The sequence below is a fragment of the Leucopleurus acutus genome, assembly GCF_964270905.1.
Source record: "Leucopleurus acutus genome assembly, chromosome: 12".
Taxonomy (NCBI): Eukaryota; Metazoa; Chordata; class Mammalia; order Artiodactyla; family Delphinidae; genus Leucopleurus; species Leucopleurus acutus.
In genome coordinates this window covers 47,680,152-47,695,609 of record NC_139154.1, presented here as the reverse complement: position 1 = coordinate 47,695,609, position 15,458 = coordinate 47,680,152, and the positions used below count along the sequence as shown (strand labels likewise).

The following is a 15,458-nucleotide window of genomic DNA, read 5'->3' as shown; positions in this document are numbered from 1 at the left end:
CAGGCCTTTCCCTGTGCTGTGACATCCTAAAATGCCCTTCGCCCCCCACTTTGTACACCGAGGAAAACCCAGTTCTGGTGCCATTTCCTCCTAAAGCCCTCTCTGATATGCCAGATGGAGGTGACCACTTCCCCTGAGCAACATGACACCTCCATATGCTTTGACCATTGTTCTGATCACAAAGTGTTCTCCCCACGGGGCCTTCACACACAGCAGATCCCAACAGATGTTCGTTGAATGAATGAATGATGAATGAAAGCATGCAAATCGCTTCTACACCCATTTCTTTCATTGTAATGTCCGTGGATTCCTCTCATCCTCCTTCCAGACATCCTTCTACTCACTCCCCCCAAGTTCTGGCTCAGCAGCCTCTTCTCCCATCCCTGGCATCTGTTGGGCCCCCATCCCATCCAGCTTCCCCAGTTCTCAGGCAAGCCCTCCAGCAACACAGCCCACCTGGGTTTCCTCAGACCCGTGACAAAGGCCTCCAGAATCTTGAGAACATCGTTTGGGTGGATGAGCCTAGGAGAAGGCGGGGGCTGCTTCTCCTGTGGCTCCCGGTCCACAAGGCTTCCCTCCTTCTCTCCCTGGGGGTTCAGCTTCTCCAATGGTGATACGAGGCTTGTTCGCTCCTGTAGGGGAGACACAGATGCCAGGGGTTGATCTGGACAGAGGTGCAAGGGTAACCATGGCTGGAGGTACACAAGCATGAGTGTATGAGGACAGAAAGAGGAAAAACGGAGAAAAGTTTACAGAAAGTTACAGAAGTTAAGGAGCTTCAAAACAGTGATAATGTGAGAATTCCCTGGCAGTCCAGTGGTTAGGACTCAGTGCTTTCACTGCGGGGGCCCTGGTTCGATCCCTGGTCAGGAACTAACATCCCACATGCCATGTGGTGCAGCAGAATTTAAAAAAAAAAAAAAATGCAGTGCAGCCGAATTAAAAAAAAAAAAACCACAAGAGTGATAATGTTCTATTTCTAAACAGTTCACAGGTGTTCATTTTATTGATATTCATAAAGCTTATATGATATAAATATCCTCTTGACTCATAATACAAATTAAATTTTAACTTTTTAATTTTAAAAAGTCCTCCTACTCCTGCCTTGCAGTTCATTCATTTTACTTCCCATGGGCAAACCAATGTTATCAGTTTCTTATGTATCCTCCCAAAGAAATATATATACATATAAGCACACACACACTTTCACTTTTTCTTCCAGTTTTACATGAATGATACCCTACGACATACATAGTAGAGTTTCACATACCAATAAACCTTAGAGAGCTTTTCACATAAATACATAAAGAACTTTCTTGTTCTTTTTTTACAGCTGCATAGTATTCCATTGTGTAGATACACCATATATTAATCAATTCCTTAATGATGAAAATTTAGGTCATTTCCAATCTTTTGTCATTTCAAACAGTGCTGCGATGAATAAGCTATGATAAACACATCGTTTCAACTGTATTGAGTGTATCAATAGACTAAAATCCTAGAAGAGGAATCACAGGGTGAAGTGTACTATACGGTTTTGTAATCAATCCTGCCAAGGTGTCCTCCACAGAGGCTGCAACAATTTACACTCACACCAGCAAATTATGAGCATGACTGTTTCCCAAATCTCAGCCATCACTATGTGTTATCAAACTTGCAGATTTTTGCCAACCTGACAGATGAAAATGGAATTTGAGCACTTTTAATTTGTATTTCTCTTAATACAACAAAGCCTGATTATATTTTCATATGTTTAAAAGTTTTTTTTTTCAAAGACCAGGTAATCATTTTATTTTTCTATTCCTGATACTCAAATTCATAGGGGGTGAAAAGACAATAGAACATAATCAAAATAACACACAAACACAATTCAAGAACATTTAACCAACTATTACAGCTGTTCTTTGTAAAATACATAAAAGTAAACAGAAACATCTTTATATAAATTAATGCTTAACAATCTGTATACACTGTAAAACAATGGTTAAAATTCACACTAAGATACTAGTGCAAGCAGTGGTGTACAAAAGTATAAACAAGGTTAGTGATGAAAAACTTATCACCGACTTACCACTTCAACATACTCTGCATTCACTCAAATATTGAAGGCCTCACCACGGAAAACACTGATCACTTTTTGCAGTACACGGGCCTCTCACTGTTGTGGCCTCTCCCGTTGCGGAGCACAGGCTCGGGACGTGCAGGCTCAGCGGCCATGGCTCACGGGCCCAGCCGCTCCGCGGCATGTGGGATCTTCCCGGACCGGGGCACGAACCCATGTCCCCTGCATCGGGGACACTTTTAAAGTTATGTGACTATATTCACCCTGAGTGCTCTTGCCTCAATATGGCAACTGATTATGAGTCCAGGTTAGGAGCAGCACCAGGGAATCCAGAAACCCATGTGAAGTTGGCCATTCTGATGTGAATCTTTATACTTGATAATGAAAACAATTTCAAGGACAACTCGTATGTCAAAAACTGTAGAACTGTCAGCTCCCTTTTCCCCCGAATATTTAAAACTAAAATTAAATCTAATTCCCCCGCTTCATTTAAAATACACGCTGAAGAAGAATTCATCCACTCCAGTGCAGCTTTTCCACAGATAATAATTCTGCATGAAATAACTCAAAAACCTTTCCCGTTTCTGTCCTAAAATCTATTTGGGGTGGGGGCGCTCCTGAAACAAAGTTTACTTTGAATAAATTTGCTTGCTTTACTGTGATTACTTTGGGTTCTGTTTGAAAGTGTGGTTAAAGCCCAGAACAATCAATCAGACGTATTAAATATATTAGCTATTTAATATTCTAAATTATGAGGACAAAAATTAGCTAGTTCAAAACTGCATCTTCAGTAGACTCTGTAGATTCCCTTTATACTCAGGGATATTTTTATCCAGGTGTGGGCTGGGGGTATGTGAGGGGGAATGGTTACAGGGTTCAAGAGTAGAAACATGGTTTTAACAAAATCCCAATCACTTTACATAGAGGCACAGTCCTATATTTTTAAGAGCTTGTTCTCTTTCTTTTCTTTTTTCTCTTTTTCTTTCATTCTTTTGTTGTTGTTGTTGTTAAAAAGCTAATTTGCATTTCAAAAGGACAATGATGGAAATGACCAGAAACATCAATATGGAGCTTTGGGAACTTAGTCCTTAATTGAAGATATACTGTTTTCTGAACTCTTAACTATTACCAAAAAAAAAAAAAAAAAAAAAAAAAAATTTAAAGGTTTATAGAAAACCTTTAATTCCCTATTAATTTTGCATCCAGAAATTTATATTTGCTAATCTCTATTTTTCTCATGCTCTCTTGGAGACTTTTTGAAGCTTCACCAACTTTTCCATATGTTTAAAAAGATCCAAACAGGGACTTCCCTGGCAGTCTCCACGATTCCAGTGCAGGGGACATGGTGATTCCTGGTCGGGGAACTAAGATCCCGCATGGCACGGCCAGAAAAAAAAAAATCCAAACAATATACTCTAAATAAAATCAACACAAGATTTTCTGAGAGACTTCCTTTTATATTAGCTATTTTCAATGTACTCTGGTCAAAATTTATCTGGCAATAGAATCCTTGCAAACTTCAGTCATGTAAGTGACTAATAAGACTGAAATGCCTCGTTGAGCCACATACCAAGTACAGTTTCAGAAAATGTCAACCTGTCTCCTGAAACTCTCAAATCATGTCAGCTAGAGGTACTCTGTTTTTAACGATGGAACTTGTGAAAATGTTGGGTTAATCAAATCATTTTGCAGAAGGCAAGAAACACTATCATCACAGCCATTACTCTATTTTAATGATTTATAAGTAGCTTATGTGCTGGAAAGCACTACACAGAAGTGTGAGCCAGTTGAAAACTAAAGAAAAGAAACAACGTTCTGTGTACACATTGTAAACCACAGTAAATGTGTATACGTACACAGGCACACAAAACGAAAATTTAGATCTATGCAGGCAATATCTGAATTCATACTTCTTTGGCACTCAAGGATACTGGGTCAACTAAGCCAATGGCGAAGAATATTTTTTCATACGCTTTAGGAAATATCTGTGCCCCAATTTTTTTAAAAAAATAATCTTCGATCTAAAAATTCACCAAGATAAACTGGAATCCATCAATTGAAACAGTTACACAAAACTATAATTAACAGCAGTCATTGAAACAGGTGTGAGGTTAAGAATCTCTTCTTTAAAAATATAAAAGCCAGCTGAGGCCCTCTATTTTTAGAGTTTTGGACTTAAGATTTTAAAAACATCTTTTGAACACTTCCTGATTTATATGGAATCCAATCTTAGCTTGTATACAATAGTGTTAATTACATTTTCACACTTTACAGTGGGAGGAACAAAATTAACCTGTGTCCTCAATACTACCATTTACCCAGAAACTACTCGGCAAATGTGCACGCTTGCACAGGCACATACAGAGTATATGTTTTCCCCGTGTGTTTTTACTGCTTCTCGGCATTCTCTTAACTTGCTTCTTCTGGAGGAAGCAGTGACTCAGTGTATATGCTCTGAGGAGATCTCAGAGCTAGATGGTAAGCCCGATGGCTGGGGAACTCTGAGGCCCATCTCCCTCAAGCTGGCAGGAAAGTACAGTTTCATTTCCAGAGGTTCAGGCCACAAGACTCTTACATCATTGGGAAAATATCCAGTTTAGCTGTGGTTCACAAGGTGACTTTGTTCCTTTGATGCCAGTGACAGACCTAGAATGAGAGTTCTGAAACAAGATATTTTGTACCAGAAAGCAAATATCCTCTAGAGAAACCACTAAGCTTTTTCCTTTATACCAATTTATAACACAAATAATTAACTTCTCAATGATCACAATAGATACTAGGAAATACTTGAAGGAAGGCATGTCCCTGTAAATACTGAAAAGATACCAACGACAAGAAGCAGTTACTTTTAATAAGGCTTAATTCTGTTTAGTCAAGATATTAAAAATGAGTACTTTAAACATATCTGGCAGAATAACCCAAGAGGCTGAAATGTCATTTGCTACTTTTCCCATGGTGCTACTGATGTTTCTAGGCAGGGGGAAAGCTTTTTTATTTTCGTTTAGAAGGAAGCTGAAAGTGAAATAGAATAGGTGAATTCCTAAAACCAAATGTCATGGTGAAATGACCTTGTTGGTTTAGCTAACTAGTAATTCCTTCCAGGCATGTCCTTCAATCCGTATTTGCTTCATATATTACATTATTGATGAGAGAAGGGACTACAGTAACTGTGATCTGGACAATAGCTAGAGAAAACACTAATTCTGATATTAAAATCACTCTTGATGGAATTGGAGCAATCTATTCTCAATGGAATTGGTTAAATATACTATAAAACCTTGGTTTGTGACAAAGAGAGGAAATCTTAAGCTTGACAGTCTTTAAAAATAAATATTTGGCACTTGTCTTTCAGCTAATTATGGGACTGTCCGACATATGGAAAAAAAGAACTCAATTTCTTAGGAAATTAAAATGCTTTAAAAAAGCTAACTAAAATCTTATTAGAAAGTCTATCAATGAGGCTTGCAGACACTATCACGTGGCAAGCACTGTATCTAAAAACAAAAGCCTTTTGTGCTATAAAATGAGAGCTAACTGAGAATAACTTAAAAAAATAAAATTAAATATATGGATTCATTTTCTTTCCACCAAGAAATAAAATATGCCAAAAATGCAGAAGAGCTGGAGGATAGGAGCAAAATCCCCAAACATCTCAGTGACAAATGAAGCAGAATAGGCTCTTTTTCCTCAGATGCAGGTCTCCACGATGAAACCGCGCACAAGACCCTACTTGTCGTTTGCCCTGGAGAGTACCATTAAGTATAAAGAGACTGGGGGGTACCTCTAAAGGTGGGGAGACTGCTGCCTGTCACTACTTTTGGTGAAGAGGCACAGAACACCAAACCGGGCGCCAGTAAGACGGAGCACTTCAGAATCAGACAACGGGAATGGGCCTTTCAAACCAAAAATTAACCTTGGGTTGTACCAGAAGCTGTGTTTTTCTGCAGAAGGCCGATCCCACAGGGACTAGGACATGGACCCCATCAGCACTGGTAATGGTAGTGTTACAGATAAAAATACACATGATTCAGAGATAAATGTGGTATAAGTTGCCACCAAACACAATTTGTCTCCTGGAAAATGCAAAAGCCTCTAGGAACTTAGGTATTATTCTAAATATTCTGAAGCAATCTCCTTTCCCAGTAACCCCCTCATATAGATAATATTAAACGTGCAAAATTTCAGAGCATACTAGCCAGATAAGGCACATTAAAATGAAACATTTGCCCAAGAAGAATGCCAAATATTAGGGTTTGCTTTATTGCATGACGTTTGCATAAGAAAAAATAACGAAAACTGTAAGGCTTCATGCAATCATCAATAAGCTAATTATTAACTGTTCACTTAAGATAGATGGACACATAATCTAAAATTTTAAAACTAGTTCCAAAAAAGTACATAAAAAATGTAACATGATGAACTTTTAAATATGGTTTACATTTGTAGTTTCATATTGTTAAAAAGTGCTTCAAAGGTAGTCTGGAAAGTTGCTCTTTAAAAATGGTGCTGGGGGTAATGTCAGATTATAAACTGTAGAAACTAATTATTTTTATGGAATTAGAAAGCTAACATTGTGATATTCAAGCTTACTAGAATCAGCTTTCAATTCTAACTCAAATTACGTTGATAAAATATTAATAATCTAAAAAACATCTGTTTTCTAACCAACAAAAGTCTATCGAATTCAAGTTACGCATGTTGAGTGATCAAATCTCTGAGTAGGCCTGAATGGTGAGACCTTGAACCGATGGGGGCTGGTGTTAATCAATGTACTGCGCCATCCAGCGGAAGCCTTCTGCATAGCCTCATCTTCTGAGCACACTACACATGAAAACTTCTAAGCGCTGGGCATTCAGTTCTTTCAGAGACACACTGCCCTTTCCTGTTGTCTGACCATATAAACCAAACATCTCTCACAACCTCTCTTCACTGATGGCTTCAGGCCTGTCAGCCTCATTCCCAAGAATCAGTATAGGCACATTAGCAACAGTTTCATCTGTCATTAGTGAATGAAGTTCTTCTTTTGATTCTAACAGCCTTTCATGGTCTACACAATCTACCAGAAATACAATGCCGTTGATAGCAGGAAGGTAGTTTTTCCACACTCTTCGAGCTTGAACATGTCCACCCAGATCAAAAGTTGTAAAGGTCATGCCAGCAATGGTTAGTTCTTCTGAAGTGGGATGTAACATTGGGACATGTTGTCCAAGTCTGTCATCTTTTAGCATGTGTAGCAATGTTGTTTTTCCCACATTATCCAATCCAAGAAATACCAATTTACCAGTTTTCTTATAATCCTAAAAACTGTAGCACACTGCTGAAACCACTGTAAATCCAGTCAAATATGAAGGACACAGCCAAATCTTATAGGGTCTGCGATTGGAGAGAACACAATTCCTTGCTTGGCGTTGGCCCTACTCACTCCGACACCAAACTGCAAAGAGCGATGGCTGCCGCGGCCCTAGTCCCTAAAAGTTACCTTATTGCCTCTTCTAGGAGGTGTTTGTTCATATCCCTTGTCTGTTCCATTGACTTGTGGGTCTTTTTCTTATTGGTTTATGAGAGTTCTTTATATAATAAGGAAATTAGCCCTTAACTGTGATATGAATTAAAAATATTTCCCCCCTCCTGTCATCTGTATCTTAACTTTGCTTATAGTGATTTTTGCTCTACAGAATTTTTTTAATGCAGTCAAATATGTCCTTTTTTTTTTTAGCTTCTGTGTTTTGTCCACTCAGCCAACTCTTTTCGGAAGCATAACAGGATACTCACCCTGGGGCTAACAATACTAAAAACATTTTTTAATTCAAGTTTTAATTTTTATATTAAAATTTTATAATATTTTTAACATGATGACTTGCTCAAACTAGTGAATTACAGTCAAGATAGGTATTAAAAATGGGCCCTGCTTTGCGGGGAAGTGCTACGGATCAAAATGTTCAGAACTTGGTGAGCCCAGGTCTCATGTGGCTGAGGCCTGGCTTTGAGGGAAGGCCCTGGAAAAGACTCCTTGGGCCTCAGTATAAGAATAGCATCTCATTGCCAGCCAGCCTTCCCTTTACAAAGACAAAAAGTAATAATAACAAGGGAAATGCTGGGTTAGCTATCCTTGACACAAAACCCTCACTATTTCTCCAGAAGTATTATTCAAAGGCAGCAATGCTCTCTGGGGGTTTCCAGGAGAATTTTAAATGCTCTCTTTTTTATTACACGTCACTTTACCTGGCTGGGAGGTGAATGATGAGCTTGGTATTTGAGGAAGAAGTTTACTAGTTTATACAAGTCATCCTCATTTTCGATTCCAAGGGCCTGAGGGAAAAATAGAATGACTGCTCAAATACCACACATCAAGAAGCGCCCCTCTCCACGTGGCTCCGGGAGTCAACAGGCCCTCAGCTCCCGAGAGCAGGGGGCTCGCTCCCCCCAGCAGCCCCAGCGCCTGCCATGGCCCAGAGTACAGGCCATTCAAGCCCGGAGAGCTCAGTGAATCTGGACACGCACGTCAGAACAGAGGAACGACGTTCAGGTCAGGAACGGCTCCATAGAGGCCTGGTGGGCGCGAGAATGCTAACGGGGCTGAACCCACATCTCAGTCTAGGGGCGGAGGGGAGAACCTACGGCTGAGAGCTGGGCCATGAGAGAGGAACTGACAGAGGAAGGGGTGGGATGGAAGACACCGATGCGACTCTGAGCCCAATTGGTACATGGAAAACAGGTGAAGGGAAGGATGTGACAGGGAGCCGGGGAAGCCCCGGGAGCCCCGCATCTACTCCTGGGCTGAGGCAATGCTGGAAACCCCAGGGGGCTGTCTTTACCCCAGGACCCTCACCCACTCAGCCCTGGGGGGACTCACTGAGAAGATGGTGTCCAACTTCAGCAGGTAACACTCGTTCTTGTCCAGGGGCAGGAGAAGGCTCAGCAGCTTCCTCTCTATGAGGAAACCCTGAGGAGAAGGAAGACGACATCTCCAGTCAGAGACAGGGTTCAGGACGAGTCCCAGGCCCCGCATCCCCCCTCTGGGTAACTAGCCAGGGACGACTCCACAGAGCAGAAGCCCAGGGCTGACACATCGGACAGCAGGGCCCTCGGAGGGAGGCCTTCCCGGGATGCCTAAGAGCCCTTCCCAGAGACAAAGCCAATCCTCACGAGGGACTGAGTTCCCCGCACCTCGCCCACAAGCCATGGGGCGAACACCTGAGCTCCCCGCCACAGTCCAGACGTGGTCCAGTCCCGTTCCCACCCGCCCATGTCACTTCACTCAAATGCTACTCCCCAGACATCTACCGGACACAGTGGTAGGCAGTGAGCTGGAGGAGAGGAGGGCTGGGGGGAGGTGGAGACACCAGAGCAGAACACGGTGCACGTCAAGTGCGGGGGTGAGGGGGGAGAAGACTGGGTGCCCGCTCGGAGTGGGAACAACGCGTGGGGGAGGGCTCCTTGGAGGGGTGTCCACCGGCAGCAAGCCTGCGGACAGAGGGGGGCACCCGCCGGCCGCCTCCTTCAGCTGGAGCTGCCCTCGGTGGCAGAAGCTCCCCCTCGTGCCCAAGAACTGTCCCAAGTGGACTGGAGGCTGACAATCTTTGTGCCACCTGCTTCCCATCTCAGAAATGAAAATCTGCATAAACACCAAATCTGTTTGGGTACAGTAAGACTTTTAGCTGGACCAGCTCCAGCGAGGCCTTTACACCAATTAGTTTTGCTAAGATGCAGCGAAGATATCCAAGGCCTGACACCCCCAGAGTAATTGCAGGCTCAGCTCCCAGAGAAAGGCCACCGTCGGTTGTGGCCACGCTACTCGTCAGGTGGATGCACGGAGGCGAGACGGGTGCCCTTTCTCTCGCGGATGAGCAATTGTTTAGCGTTTCTTTTTTAATTAGCAGGAGCCCGTGGGCTGGCCTGGGCCAGGCTTGCTGACCACTAAGGTAGGGCCTGGGGACCAGCCAGGTCAGCTCCGGAGCACGACAGCCTCTCCGCGACCCCACGAAGCCCAGGGGCCGCCTCCAGCACCACCCTGAGGGCCGGTCCACTCCCGCCTCCAGACCACCTCTGGCCCATCCAGTGTCATCAAAAGCAGCCCTCGAGAAGGGCAGGAAGTCGGCCAAGCCACCCGCCAGGAGCCCAGCCTCACCGACTCGTCACACAGGAGCGTCAGGATCCTCCTGGTAGTTTTCGCTGACACTTGCTTTGGCAGGTCCAGGTACGAGCCTGGCTCTGAGGCGGCCTCCTCTGCCCCCTCCTCTTCTGCAGAGGGGCCATAGCGAGAAGAGAGAGAGAAAGAAAGAGAAGGTGGCTCCTTGGGCTGCTTCACTTTGAGGAACAGTCAAACGGCTTTCCTTGAGGAAATGTAGGCCTTAAAAGGCGTCTTTAAGCCACTAGCAAGTTTCTTTAGCTGAAGAAAGCCCATCACGTGGGGAGAACAAAAAGGGAGGTTGGGGGTCGAAATAAGAGACTATCCGGAGAATTCTGCCACCCTTGGCCAGCCTAGAAAGCCTCACTCTTCCCAGTTTCATCTACCTGGAAACACCATACTCAAAATCCAGCCTTGACCAGGAAGTGGTAGGGAGACCGTGAACCCGTTTGTTATTTGAGAGAGAAATCTAACACATCCACCACGTGGTTTCTAAACCTGCAGAAGATTAGAAGCAGCCCATGAAAATGCAGGAAAAGTAGCTGCCTCACAGAATAGTGTCAGCACGAACTGGCAGCTGGTAGCAACAGCAAAATTTTCCTTAATGAAAATTTTAAAAAGTGTTTTATGCTATACATCCCTCAACTGACAATAGTAATACAAATCATTGCACTGCCCAGGTTTTACTACTTGCTAAAAGGTAAAACAAGATAATATATATGAAAAGATTTTGAAAAGGACAAGAGCAAATTGCCGGTGGAATGCAAAATGGTACCATCCCTATGGAGCAAGACCCAGAAAAATTAGAGGCATTTACCCTCTGATCCAGTGATCCTGCTTCTAGGAAAATATCCCAACGATTCACAGGCAAAAACATGAAAACACAAAGGCACAAAGCTATGTGTTACAGCAATATTCTAATAGCAAAAACGCCAAGAAAACTGGAGATATCCCACATGACCATCAACAGAGGACTATTTGAATAATTATAGCCCAGTCACACAATAGAGCACCAGACAAAAAAGGAATGAAGAGTATTTCTTCTTCCTAGTATAGACGCATCTCCAGGATATATTGTACATAAAGAAAGCAAGGTGGAGAAAAGCATATGTTCTCATTTACCTAAAAATTGGTTTATATAAAGACATACACATTTGTTTATAATTTTAAAAAGTAACAGAAGGATAAAGCATAAATTATTAAATAGTTACCTAGAGGAGAGGGACAAAAGAGGATAAAAGCTATACTTTATTGAGTATAACTTTTTTGTACATTTGACTTTGGAAACGTAAATATTTTACATAATTATAAAACAAAATTCAATTGTAAAAGAGCAATCACTAACAATCAAAACTAACATGAAACAAAAAGACCTAAGCGTGTATACAGTTGGTGACATAACCACACAGAAAGCATTCCAAGTGATTTTAAAAGACAGTAATCTGTCTGTACATCCCTAGTAGGTTGTATCCTAAGAACAAAAAGAACTGCAAAAAAAGTTTAAACTCTTTTTAGTAATCATTTGTTAGTGGTAGGGTTGCTCTTTTATTCTGAGACTATTTTGTGGTACCGTAAAAACGTATATGAGTAATTATTTTGAAGGCACTGAGTACGAAGATTTTCAAGTCGGGAGAAAGGTGATACACTTTGATAAGGTTAAGTAAAAAATTCTGGCATCCTGATGATTCGGAAGCATTAGGATTATGTTTTAAAGATAAAATAAATCATGTATCATAAATACATGATTTATTTTATGTTTATCTTTAAAACATAATCCTATACCCTCGGCTCACCCACTGAGAAGGCCTGGAAACGATGACCAATCAAAACAGTGAGCCCTCCAGCACCCAGACTATGGTTTCAAAATGCCATTCCCTATTTAAAAGGACAAAGTCTCCTTGGAGGAATGGCTGATTCCAGACTTGAAGCAGGAAAAACATAATGTGAGCCTGGAACATCTGGTCATTCTGGAAAGCCATGAAGCTATCAAAGACTGCTGGGGTTGTGTCGAAAGGACCCAGAAGCCGACATGGCCAAAGATGGAATAAGTAGAGCATTAGTAAGGACAATAACTGTAGTAAACCGAAACATCACATTTGTTTAAATCCATGTGTTCTTAAGGAAAAATTTAAATAAAACCTCATTGGTCACCTTTAGAAGATGCTAGAGCTCCCGTCTATTTATTCTGAAGACTAGTAAACAGAAAAAAGACTAAGCACTCTCCTGCTTTTCCTGTACAAACTGTATCTCAGGGTAGCAGATAGCTGATGGGGAGAAGATTCTCTTTGCAGAAGGGTTCCAGCTAATAAATGAAGGCAGAATGATGGAACTGAGAACACCATTTTGCTGCAATCCCTAATGCAGTTAATGGATCTTAGACAATGGTTATCAATGGTTGCTAACATCACAAAGGGAGACAACTTGGCATCAGTTTATCCCAGTGGAGGTAGGTAACAGTGTATATAGGGAAAATAAAGTGAACTTGAATCTGATCAAGCTTCTAGATCTAACTACCAGTTTATAATACAGGGGAGAAGGTAAAGCAATAAATTAGAGGAAACTTAAAAGTCATATCAACCAATCATGCTCTCTGGACCTCTTAAGCTATGAAACCTTATTCCCCCAGATAAGGGAACTGCTTTCATTTCCCTTATCTGTAAAAGGAGTGGGTTGACCCAATGTTCTCAGAGGGCCCCTCCACTCCAGCTCGAAGATGCTATGACTCTGTTCCAGTCACCTGCTTCCATCAGCACTTCCTCTAAGATTTGCGTGGCCGACTTCCGCTGCTGCTGAGAAATCGGTCCCACATTCTTCAGGAACCAGAAGTCAGGTGCTGTCCAGGGGAGCCCCAGGTGATGGGTATGGATGATCCTGTCCACATCAAAGGCTCTGCTTATCAGATCTTTTGCCTCCTCTTCATTCATCAGCCAAATCTCCCGAAACTGCTTGTCATCAATGAGAGCGAAATGCCTGTGAAGAGTTATTGACCGGGGCCAGCTGATTCCAGTGCCAGGCCAGCCCCCGTCCCCACCCCCAATTAGCAGCAGGGCAAGGACCGAGGCAGAGCTGTGGGAAATCCTGAGCCTGGCCCAATCCCTGAGCCCCTGATTCTCACCTGTGAGAACAAGGCAGGTGACATGCAAGTAAAGGGACAGGAAAGACAGCGCAAAGGATTCTCTGGTGCCCTGGTCCAGCTTCCCAGAAGCAGGTGATATCAAAGTCTGATGAAATCACCGCTGCTACCAGCTCTACCCCTGCAACCTCTATCCTAGGGCACATGCCTTGGGACCCACGTCCCTGAAATACCTCATGGCTTTCTGCATCTCCTTGAATTGCATCACAAAGCGTTTGTAGTCTGAGGTTAGGGACTGGTTCTCCTCCTGAAACTGCTTTACCTGCTTGTTATATTTTGATCTCAGATTGTTAAGTACATCATGAAGGCTGGGTTGAAGAGGAAAAAAAAAAGTTAGTCTGCAAAAAAAGGGAAAAAAAAAGAGAGATACACTTAATCTCTGGTAGGAGGAATATGGCCTTTTTATGTTTTTTGTTTTGTTTTTTTTCTTTTTTTGCGGTACGCGGGCCTCTCACTGTTGTGGCCTCTCCCGTTGTGGAGCGCAGGCTCCAGACGCGCAAGCTCAGCGGCCATGGCTCACGGGCCCAGCCGCTCCGTGGCATGTGGGATCCTCCCGGGCCGGGGCACGAACCCGTGTCCCCTGCATCGGCAGGCGGACTCTCAACCACTGCGCCACCAGGGAAGCCCTATTTTTATGTTTTTATCTCACTTTCATTTGTGGTATTTTCTAATTTTCTATAATGCACATGTACTGCTTCTGTAATTACAAGTTGAGCATTACCCAGATAGCCGGGCACACATGAGAAGTGACACATTGACATAAGTACTTATGTTGGCATTATTTGCAACAGCAAGAGATTAGAAGCCATCGAAATGTGCATCAGTGTGGGACTGGGCAAGTAAATCCTAGCATGTCTATGCAGTGGAATACGAGGCAGCTTAAGAAATAATGTGAACCTTCTCTACGAACTGGTATGGAAACATCTTCAAGACATAGAACAGTGTGTATAGAAAGCTATCGTTTGTGTAAAAGCAGAAGGGGATGAGACTGTCTATTTGTGTTTGCTTGTACGTGCGTGAGGAAATTCTGGACGAAACAAAAGAAATGAATAATGGTCACAGAGGTGGGACAGAGGACCCAGATAAAGGAGGGATGGGAGACAGACTTTTTGCTGTAAACTCTTTTCGGGGTGTGGGGAGGGTAGAACCAGTTGAATGTTTTCCCCCCCAAAAAAAATATTTTAATAAGAATTGGTTATATTTTTAACAGTTTCTACTCCTACAAAAGAGTACAGACCCATCCCTCTTTCCAGCACAGAAAGGCCCAGAACAAAGACGCTCTGCACGCTAGCTTACCAGTTGATCTTCCTCTTTTGCTGGGATTTAATCACTGTGCTTTCTTCATCTCTCTTCTTCAGCACCTGGAAGCTGTACTCTAACTTCTCTTGGTTTAGCTGATAAGTTGCTTTCATTTGCTGAAGCTGTTGCTCAAGAATCTAAAGTTAAAGTTTAAAAAAATAATCCTAATTGGCCCTGGTACAATTTATCATGAATGAGGGTCCCTGGTTGTTTGTTCTGCAGTCGTATCAGAGGAACCTTAGGACAAGTGTCTCCACCTGAATTCTTAGAAAATTTATCATTAGAGGCAAACTAAAGGTCAACCAGAAAAAATAGAAATCATTCAAGTGCAAGCTAACGCCTACGTGCTTAAAGTCTAAGAGAGATCAGAGTTAGAGCACAGTTCAAGTACAGCTACCTCTCATGCTCTGCTCCAGACCCTTCAGAGAACGAGCAGCCCCACTAGAAAAACCATAAAAGTTAACATGGCCACAAAAAACCTGCAAGGTCCCCACTCTGACCTTCCAGTTGTCAATGTCAGTGTTTAGCAAACCGTGTTCATTTTAAAGGAGGATAGAGGCAACCACCCTTACTATTTGGATCATCATTAGTTGTATTCATTCATTCAGCAAATATTTATCGAGTGCCTATTATATGTCTGATGATTTTCGAGGTGCTGCTGGGAAAACACAGGTGAAAAAGGCCCAGTCCTTCCCTGTCTAGGAGAGACAGATGGACAAGCACTGGTGACAAGAAGCAAGATCAGGGTAAGCACAGGTATGGGACCAATGAGAGGAGGATTCTCCCGGGCCCTGAGGGCAGGGCAGGCGTCCCTGAAAATATGGCATTCGTATGTC

General features: G+C 42.6%; 1 protein-coding gene and 1 pseudogene across 3 annotated transcripts in view; both read right to left on the bottom strand.

Moving 5' to 3' along the window:
* The window catches only part of DRC1 (dynein regulatory complex subunit 1), a gene marked incomplete at both ends in the record, with an annotated part of 45,714 nt that overhangs the window by 2,450 nt on the left and 27,806 nt on the right, over window positions 1-15,458 (bottom strand). Inside the window, 7 exons of one of the 2 annotated variants that reach the window (XM_082852172.1) lie at window positions 457-632; window positions 8,285-8,371; window positions 8,916-9,005; window positions 10,191-10,303; window positions 12,928-13,160; window positions 13,497-13,631; window positions 14,620-14,759. In XM_082852172.1, the coding sequence (XP_082708298.1) occupies window positions 457-632; window positions 8,285-8,371; window positions 8,916-9,005; window positions 10,191-10,303; window positions 12,928-13,160; window positions 13,497-13,631; window positions 14,620-14,759 (974 nt within the window). The remainder of the gene's footprint in view (window positions 1-456; window positions 633-8,284; window positions 8,372-8,915; window positions 9,006-10,190; window positions 10,304-12,927; window positions 13,161-13,496; window positions 13,632-14,619; window positions 14,760-15,458) is intronic. The other variant, XM_082852173.1, reaches the window with a different exon arrangement.
* LOC309970026 (small COPII coat GTPase SAR1B-like) lies at window positions 6,823-7,333 on the bottom strand (annotated as a pseudogene). Its single transcript has one exon. The product of its transcript is annotated as a small COPII coat GTPase SAR1B-like (transcript).